Genomic DNA, 10,208 nt, shown 5'->3' with positions numbered 1-10,208 from the left:
TTTTACTTCTCTACTGAAATGTTTTCTTTCCAATAATATTAATTAAAAAAACGAACTAAACATTGAAGGAAAGTTTAAGGACACAATACAAAATATCTAACAGTTGAGAAGATGATCTATAGAAGTTTCGAGATCAAAAGATGTCCTTTTTTTTTTGTGTCCGTGGGTGTCCAAAACCAACTTACGCGTCCTTCGATTAATCTCATAGACCCGTCTGACCCTACATTTTAATGTCAAAAAAACTCGTATGATATTAAATCCTAAATGGTCACCATGAATTGAACTCATGACCTCTTAGATCAAAAGACGTTCCAAATGGAAGGATGTTTAAGATCGATTGTCAATTTGAATGATTATGATTTCAAGAAAACTTCCAGAGTGGATGGTCAAACTCAAATTAGACGCCCATGAATCCTTCCTACTGACTAGAATACAATTTGCATCTAACATTAATAACCTGGAGTGAAGTTTTAGCAGCTATCACCTAAAAAGGACCAAGCCTTGTCAATCTAACTGTCATTCTCTAAACAATTTGTATCGACTCTGTCAAATAAGTGATCAATAACACTACCATCAAGAAACGATTTTTGAGGTGTACTGTTCTTCACATGCCGATGATATCCTCCTCGATGAGCACGCATTTGGGTGTCAGCCGATGAAGGAAGAAGAAAGTAAGAAAGTTGTGGACTCCTGCAGAGAATTTCAGAATAAAGTGTATCAGCAAGATATTAGAAACTGTAACCTCTACATTAAATGACTGTAAACGGAGACCATATGTGAATCCCACAAAAGATTATGTTTATGACGAACAGAGCAAATAAATCGCTTTAATACAACAGCAACTCAAAAACTCTGGTTGCTGTTCATGAGGAAGGAGAAGAGTGACGTTGCAAGTTAGTGCAAGATGTATGTATGTAGCTACGAATTCAATGCACGTACGACAGTTTTAAGGAACATGAAAAATTACAAAATGTAGGGTCGACTGCACAGGAAGCCTCTGGATCAGCCAACTCATTGTTAGGAGAAGGGTTCAATAAAGTATGAAAAAAAAATTTACAAGAGAAACCCTCCAACAGACTAGGGCTCCAGAGTTGCACATCCCTTCTCTCAAGCCTAAATTGAACTTCCCTATTAATGACAATAGAGAGACAACCTCTGTCGTTTCCTAATTGGACAATGAACGGCGGAAACTAAAAGAAAAAGACATTGAGCTCCCGACTACAATGGAAAATCAGAGAGATCAAACAATTTTTTAATGAACAAGTGAAATAGCCAAGGAAACATAGAGCAGATAACCCACCCACCGATCTTCCCAAAATATGTTTCCTTCTCGTCCCCCACGTACAATGAACCAAATGGGAGGGGGGGAACTCCAAGGAAATATCCTCCCCGTGTTCCGATAAGTGTCTTTTAACTCTATTGAAGACCAATCAAAAGGATGAAAACCAAATTTACTAACAATAATCCTATGTCAGAGAGAATTAGCCTCAAGGGTGAAACGCCAAATCCATTTAGCCAACAGAGCTTTGTCGCGAGTCGTAGATTCCCAATGCCAATTTTTCTATCAATTATTTCCATTAAGGCAAATTTTGTACTTCACTTCAATGCAGTGTTCTCTTATTCCCTTCAAAAGAAGATAAAAGCTAACACCTCGTTTAGTAACTATTTCGTTTTTTCTTTTTGGTTTTTGAAAATTAAGCCTATTTTCTCCCCAATTTCTTACATTGCTTTGCATCTGTCTTAAGTACAATGGTTAAATTCTCAGCCAAATTCCAAAAACGGGACAACTTTTTTGAAAAGCTACTTTTTTCAGTTTTCAAAATTTGGCTTGGTTTTTTAAACTATTAGTAAAAAGTAGATAACAAAGTAAGAAATTTAAAGGTGGAAGTAGTGTCTATATGCTTAATTTTATTTTTTTTTTAAAAAAAAAAAACGGTTACCAAACGGGGCCTATTTCTCTAACGGGTTAAGGATACTCGAATACAACATACAGATACATACCTAAATCAATCTTCACCTCATTTTGAATTGTGGATTAAAGGAACACAAAATCTTCCTCCAATATACGACACTAGTATTTTATTTTTATTTTTATTTTTTTTTCTTTTTTGAAAAGGAAACGAGACCTTTTATTGATATATTGAAAAGAGTCTAATGCTCAAAATATCATGAACAATAATAAAGAAAATTACAACTTAGATAACTCAGAGTTATATAGTGGAAATAAAAACGCTCTAATTCAAAACTAATATCCTAAATAGAATAACTAGAAAAAGCAGAACTAATATCCTAAATAGAATAACTAGAAAAAGCCTTGGATAGAAAACACCATGAAGAAGCAAGAAGATAAATTGAATCCAGACAAGCCAACCAAGGGAGGGAATTATCATAAAAACCCTCTAATTATGATCAAACTAAATCTCAGACAAAAGAGCTTTAACTGCAATGGACCACAAAATCTGAGACTAGAGGCCAAGTGTGGACCAACCAAAATATGAAGGATGCTCATCACCAAAATATGAAGGATGTTCTCAACGAGCTAAACACAAAGGACAAATAGTGTTTGAAGCTTGTGAAAGCATTATCCAAACAAGAAAGTTAATACACTTTGCGCATTTGGCTTTCCAAATAGCATGATAAGCTTAGCCATTGGGGACGCAAAATATAGATGTTTAGAGAATGATTTAACTGAGAATCTCCTAGAGGAGTCCAAAGACCAACGTCTTGAATACTGAGAAGGAGAACTGTTTGCGAACTAAACAGCTTAGCAAAAGTTGAAAATCTGAAAATTCTTCTTCATTGAGCGACTTTTGGAAAGTGAGATTCCAAGGGCATGTAACTTCATCCCAATGAACAAAAACTGAACTGAACCATTGGGGAATAATGCGCCATAAACGTTGGTAACCCAGCACCAAATATTTCATTGAATCTTGAATTTAACGGATGACGTAAAACCACCTATAAGAAATTCCAAAGGAGTTGAATTGTTTTCATCCCACATAATTAGAAGATCTGATTTTCCAAAAGCTTCAACATAAGTCCAGCCAAACCCCTGAACTCCATAAAGATTTGATAAGAGATTATAAAAAAAGTGGTCGCTTTGTATCCTGAATCAAAACCAAATCCGGATGTTGAAACTTAAGAAAATGCTATAATGCCGTTTAGACTTATTACCAATACCATGCAATTGTGACAAAGCCTACCCTTTGATCGTACATATAGATTTTACACAACTATTTTCCCAAATTACAGCAGAATGTCTCTATTTCAGAAATAGATCTTAAAAGTTTCATGAAAAATTGTCAAAATTAACCCCAGAAGTTTTCATCTTCCAAAACTAGCACTCTTTTAGAAAGTTCGTTAAAATAATTGTTCTCGGTCTATCTCGACCAAGATCGACCACCGAAATCTCGTGCAGGATTAACACCGAGATTCTATATATTTCCCAAATCTTACTTATTTTTTTGCAAAATTTGATCTCCCAAAATTTAAAAATCACAGTGCATTCACCTAACATTCATCTAGAAAATCCATTTGGATAAGTAAATCCATTTGAAAATTCAAATAATTGTGGAAACAAAATTGGTGAAAGATTTAAAACATTAAGTAAGATTTGATATAAGATTTGGTAAAAATAACCAAATTCGGATAAATTTTGAAAAAATATAAGATTTGGTATAAGATTTGAAAAGATTATATACTATTTGAAAAAATTAGTAGAATCTCGATGTTAATCATGCAAAATTTCGCCGAGAAAGCCCAAAATAATTAATAAGATGAAAAGGTTTATTTTTTTGTCCACATCTCGGTCGTCGATCTCGGTCAAAATGGACAGAGAAAAACCATTTAAATAAATTTTTTAAAAGGGTGCTAGTTCCGAAAGATGGAAACATTTGAGGGTTATTTCTAATCATTTCCCAAGTTTCACCTATCAAGCAACTAGTGGAGAAATGTCAAAGACCTCATTACCGCAACTGTAGCATCTTTTTATACTTCTGCAAGGGAAGACAGCTACTTCTCCACTCGAATGTTTTCCGATAAGTGGCGAACAAAATTGGTGTGCATAGCATGACCACCCTGCATTGAGATAAATCCCGCAATCTTATATATATCCCTAAGAAAAAGATGGGAAAAAAAAGAAGAAAAAGAAGGGTTGCAAAACTTATTCCCTTTGAGCTTCCCAAGCAAATCCACGAACATAACTTCTTTCAAAAACGGAAGATAAACCAAAAGAACATAAAAACATAATAAATTTTAAAAGAAAAAATCAATTTGCACCCTAAACTTTGGGAATTACATAGATTTAAACTCAAGTGTATCAATTAACCATATCCTTCATATTTAGTTCAAAAGAATCGTACAAAACATATAATTGTTTCAAATCACTGATTGATCCAAAGGCACAAGTTGATGAGTTATGATCATTTTAATTATATCAATATTTTAACATTCCCCCTTGTTGACTTGAAAATTTGTAGAAGACCCAACAAGTGGAAATCAATATTAATTTGAGAAGAAATGACTTTAAGGGGTTTAAACACGGGATCTCCAAAAGCATAAGTTGATGGGTTGTGGTAAATTTAATTGTTTTTTAAACAAGAAATGGTAAATTTAATTATATCGACACTTTAGCACACCATCTAGTCACATGCAAGGTTCAAAAAAGTAAGATATGGATATGTTAGGCCTCCAGTCATACTTTATTATCGACGAAGGGGTAAGAAGGAATAGAAAATGTCAATGATGGTAGGAGTGGGGACCACGGTTAGTTCAAGGAAAGAGTTTATGTGTGTGAGGGGGGGAATTAGTGGAAGTTAGTTTTTGGCTGAATATCTTTCTTGAGAGCAAGATCGAGGAATTTGTATCTTGCCCTAGGAAATTTTCTTTCATTGTTTCTTTCATTGAATAATATGAGGAACAATACCTTTCAAGATATGCTATGGGTACTAGAGGTTCAAAATTGAAAGTCATGGCACACCATTCCTCAAATAAAGCACTTCTTTAATTCGATGCAGCTTCTAGAAACAAGGCGTAGTAGTAAAATGCAAGTATGTCCAAGGAGGGCATGATATTAACAAATCACAAAGAGGCAAGAATGTATCAGAGAAATGAGGAAACAATAGAAATATATCTTAGACGGTAACATCAAATTCATAAATTCCTATTAGCTGCCGACGGCAAGAGAATTAAATATAGGTATGACATCATCAATATATTTAAAAAGGGCAAGGACAGAAAGACATAGAAGAGCAAGGAGATCTGAGAAGATACTTCGCTCTCTTTCTCACACACAACACACCATAATCATCAATACCTTGCTCTTATCATGCAGGCAACGACATGCATGAGGAATAAGTAAAAGACATGCACGTAAGAAACAACAAAACAAGTTTAGATTGTGCTTTAAAGAATTCTTATAATCTGGTTTGAAGTATAATCCTATACCTAATAACCACATACTAAAGAAGTAAATCACAAAGAACTTACCTTGTAAGCCACTATGTGTGCCACCGGAATCCCTTGACTGCCCAACTGTGCAAAAAGTGAGAGATCGCCAATAAAATCTAAAACCTTGTGGCGACAAGGTTCATCATGGAAACGCAATGGGGGATTGATCCAACCTTTGCTGACACTGGAGTTGATAGGAAAAGGGAAATCTGATTAATTTCTATATATTTTAATTTAGTAAGACTTCTCTATTTATATAATAAACACATATATATATTTCCAAAATACACCAGTCTCTTACAACGTAACTTACGTATAACTAATCCATAATTCAAACCAAACTAGTCAACATTGCCATCGGTCTTTTCACAAACAACTTGGCAACTCTCTATTACTTTTTCCATCATTGCATTCTCATTTATGAGTTGACAAGAAAATATCTTCTTAATTAAACGACTATTTTCTTGAACCAGAAATGAAACTTGACTATTGCCAAACTACACAAGAGAGAGAGAGCAAAAATAAAAAATTAAGGGATCCCAAATTAAACATATATCATGAAAAGCTCACCAGCAAAAGGTTTGAGAAGAGAACACCAAAAGAGGAGGCCTTTAATCAAGCAGACACAAAACGATCTGGCCAAAGAAGAAGCGTCCATGCAAAGAGACAGATTTTTTTCCAAGCAAGACTCCTGAAAAACTCCCGAAGATTCTAATAACTACTTAACAAAACCTCTAGTTGCTGGTGTCGAACACTAAATATAGAGAGAACAAGAAAATCCACAATCCTCCAAACTTCATAAATTTGATCCAGAAACTTCCAAGAAAAAGAGGAAAGCTATCAACAAAGAGCTAACGAAAGAAAATGAACCAGGAAACCTTGCTCCAATAGGAAAGAGGCTCACTAATATAACTCAAAATCATGTAGTAATGAGAGCAAAAATCCTTGCTAAAACGACTATATAATCACTATTTTGGCAAAAGCCAAGGAAGCTTGAGGACGTCCTCCCTCTCAACTTGCTCAAAGAGCTACAAATTTACAGAAATGGCAAAAATTAAAAACGTCTAACCTCCTACCCTTGCTCTAATAAGAGAAAATTCTAATAACAGAAATATTTTATGGTCCCACACATGTTGGGTTGTATGTCCTAAAACTGCCAGTTTGTAATGTTAAACATACTCTACTATCTATTGAGGTTTATTCAATAAAATTGTTGTTGAATATATGAATTGCACTTGTAAAGTCTAAATATAATAAACTAAAGATCCATGGTTATTATTTGAATACATGAACTTTGTGTGGAGACATAAGAGTCGATCAAGTTTAGTAAATAGCCAAAACGGTCTATAGTATATGAATAAGGTTGGGTACCTTATTCTGGTAAAACTATCGAATCGAATGCGGCCCACTCTGTAGTTGTTACAATTTATTGTAAAGTGCTACAAACGAAGTAATCCTGATTCGTTCATGTATTGACATGAGGAGCGGGGGCATCCTATACAATAAGTTTGCATAAGATCGGACCAAGAATTAAGTCACTCTTACTTTATAACCCTGTTGACTGACTATTTCAAAGCGATGACCTAGGAAACTTGACCTTAATCCTGAGCTAACTATGAACTCCTGTTTATTCGGGATTATCCTTAAATTTGCATGGGTGAGGGTTAGCTCAACAGCGCTAGCTCAATAAGCCTCTCATTTTAAGGGTAAGACCGGGTAGATAGTTGGGGACATAGGGTGCAAGACGGAATTCACTCCTACCCGCTTTTAGGGATAGTAGAGAGGTTGTTCCCTTAAGTGCTGACTCCAGGTCTTGAACAAGAGGTCCCACCCTCTCATGGCCCGAGAGGGACTCGATTTAGTGATTGGATCACAAACCAATTGTTCATTAGAGGATCAATGGGACTTAAGGAGCAAGATGTAATCTCGGAGTAAAACAGCTTTTGACCCAACCATTGTTACGAAGTGTGATGGGTTTAACTTACTAATCATGGTTATATCGAGTGGACATATATATCTACAGTGAGGGGTGTGCAACTACTGGGCTTTAGTGGAGTGACCCGGTAGTCAACAAATGGTGGTTAATTAGTTTAAAGAGTTTAGCCGGATAATCGTGGATCGTTGGAGCCCATGATCTATAGGTCCATGAGATCCCCCTACATATCGGACTAAACCTTAGAACAGTGTGACGAACGAATTTGAAGTGTTCAAATTTGGTTTTTGGAACAAAGCGTTAAATATATACAATATATTTAACCTAATGTTTAATCGTGAATTAAACATGAAGAGAGTGAAAATAGGAGATATTTAAATAGATTTAAATATCAAGATTATGATAGTGATTCATATTGATTGGGATTTGTTGAAAAAAAACAGCTTGTAACCCTAGGGGTATTTTAGTAATTGTGTGTACACTAGGGCTTCCCACTAGTCTATTTATTTGGCCTATTCTCTTGTACTTTGATTATCAGAATTAATAATAAAAATCAGTCTCTATCGTGGTTTTTTCTCCCTGATCTAGGGTTTTCCACGTAAATCTTGGGTTCTTTTCTTCCTCTTTTTTCAACATGGTATCAGAGCATGGCGACGAAACCCTAGCCATCATTGATGAAAATAGACCAGATTCTCCATTAGCAACCTCCATTGGAACTAGCTGGGAAGCCGATATTGCCAAAGTCGTTCGGGAAGCCGTGGAACAATATCTCCAAGCCGCACTGCCCAAAATAATTAAATCTGTTTCAGACCCAAACCCTAATCGGCCAAGTTCCAGCCGTTCTTCCCCCAGCCGAACAGCAGACAGCCCAGTCGCTCGATCCACTCCAGCCGCTTGATCCCAGTGTTCTCCAGCCGTTCGACAGATCGCAGCCGCTTGAGCCATTCGACAGATCGCGGCCGCTCGAAGTGGGCACAAAACGTCGAGGTAGAAAGTCGAAAGCGATCTCTTTTCGCGTATACGCAATCTCGAAGCCTGCCTTCGACCTTCAGACGGGATGCTCTAGTTGCTGCTGGCAGCTCTTAGCTGAACGCCTTGTTTTGCCCTACAGCTAGTGGAGACACCGACTAATAAGATTGACGACAGGAGAACACATGTCGTGCTCGAGACAAATTCTGATTTTCTTACTCATCCTTCTCTTCTTTCTTAGAGGCTCTTCCCACCTTTTAGTAACAAAATATGTCTTTCACCATCGATATCGACACATCTGAGATCGCCAAATGTTCAGGAGTTCCTCTATTTAATCCTTTTCCTTCTTCTTGTTGCTGAGCTAGTAGGAGCCATCCTATCCCAATAGCGTATATTTGGAGCTCAATATAAAATCCTATTTTCTTGCGAGACCCGTTCGGATAAGGGAAAACTCCAGAGATTGCTTCGAAGTCAGATCCTTGTGTTGACCCTTTCCTGAACCAGAACCGGGGTGAGAGGAAAAGGGGATCAAAATGTAAAAAGCACAAAACCGCGGAAAGTGCCACCCGGGTTTATAGACCAATCAACCAGGAAAGAAACACCAAACATATCCCAAACTTCTCGCTCCCACCGGCCGGCTGATGGAAATAGATTGACTACCGGAGATATTCGTGTTACTTCGTCTGCACTGGTTTGTACACGAATGCGTGAGTTATACCGAGTACTCAGTAAATTATAGACCACTTCAAATCTTCGTTTTCGAGAGGGATAATCAACTCCGCAAATATCGATCGAAACTTGAACCCTTGTATAGGGAAGTAGTCTGTAGCGGCGATAACAAAATGGTGACCATGACTAGAAGAAGAATTGGATGGTCGAAAGCGGGTGTGAAAGAAAAGCTAGACCTCTTGAAAGGGTAGCCGGATCCATTGATAATCTGGCAATTATTGATGGCCCAGCCGACCAGATCGCAGCGCTTCCAGCCACACCTTGACCCCAGCCGCACCTCCTCGTCGGTCGACTCCAGCCGCTCGATCCCAGTGTTCTCCAGCCGTTCAACATTTCAGCCATCCTTCCCCAGCCGATCAGATCGCAGCGCTTCCAGCCACAACTCGACCCTAGCCGCACCTCCTCGTCGGTCGACCCCGCCGGTGCGACGAGCCAGCCGGAGCAGATCTTGTCGATCGCAGCTTCTTATCAGCGAGCAGATTCGACGTGTTTTCGGATAGCTACTGTGGTCGATCCATTTCAGGAGAAGCTGGTAAGTCCTTATGTGTCGGTCTTCTACCCAAGTGGGTCGATGGCACTGGTGGTCAGATCTGCAGATCAGTTTTGCCTGGGGTCTACAAGTGATCTCCAACAGCGTTTTGCCCATCTATAATAGTAGATTGCAGATTTCGGGATGATTCTTGGGACAAACTCTCAACCTGATTTTTCGGCCAACATACCAGTTTACCCTGAAATTATCAGAGTCCTCCCTATCGAACTGTTTAGTCGCGATGTAACACATTCGGTATTTTTCTGGTGTTTTGACTTTGTACTACCTCTAGTACACCGCTATACAATAATTATTCCCCGTAGCTCATAAATGCGCTTCTTTGTTGGGTATCCACTCAAATACAGACAATAATCGGTAATACATTGACTTTTACCTCATTACTCATTTTTTTCGACTCTCTCTTCACATATTGTTTTTGTCAGTTGATACTCGGCTTCCTTGATGGAAATAAATAACTATCCTCTTATCCCATGTTTAAGCCGATATTTCAGGGGAGATCTCGTATAAGATTAAATTTGTATGACTAGGTCTCATTAATACATTGTTCTTTGAGTCATTAGTCCCTATTCCAGAACAAGC

At 37.6% G+C, this 10,208-nt stretch overlaps 1 protein-coding gene across 10 annotated transcripts in view; it reads right to left on the bottom strand.

Annotated features, from left to right (window-relative positions):
• Positions 1-326: 326 nt before the first annotated feature.
• The window catches only part of LOC120081346 (probable UDP-3-O-acyl-N-acetylglucosamine deacetylase 1, mitochondrial), a 43,045-nt gene continuing 33,163 nt past the window's right edge, over positions 327-10,208 (bottom strand). For 3 of the 10 annotated variants that reach the window (XM_039036121.1, XM_039036116.1, XM_039036115.1), the window contains 3 exons: positions 5,488-5,632; positions 3,970-4,077; positions 327-690 (listed from right to left, as the gene is read on the bottom strand). In XM_039036121.1, the coding sequence (XP_038892049.1) occupies positions 4,012-4,077; positions 5,488-5,632 (211 nt within the window). In that variant the 3' untranslated portion in view covers positions 327-690; positions 3,970-4,011. Of the gene's footprint in view, positions 703-724; positions 3,053-3,961; positions 4,078-5,486; positions 5,633-6,018; positions 6,140-10,208 lie in introns of those variants that run through there. The other 7 variants (XR_005482794.1, XR_005482795.1, XM_039036118.1 and 4 more) reach the window with 7 other exon arrangements.

Source organism: Benincasa hispida, chromosome 7 (assembly GCF_009727055.1).
Source record: "Benincasa hispida cultivar B227 chromosome 7, ASM972705v1, whole genome shotgun sequence".
Classification (NCBI taxonomy): Eukaryota; Viridiplantae; Streptophyta; class Magnoliopsida; order Cucurbitales; family Cucurbitaceae; genus Benincasa; species Benincasa hispida.
Note: the sequence above shows the minus strand (reverse complement) of the source record. Positions and strands in the feature narration are given on the sequence as shown.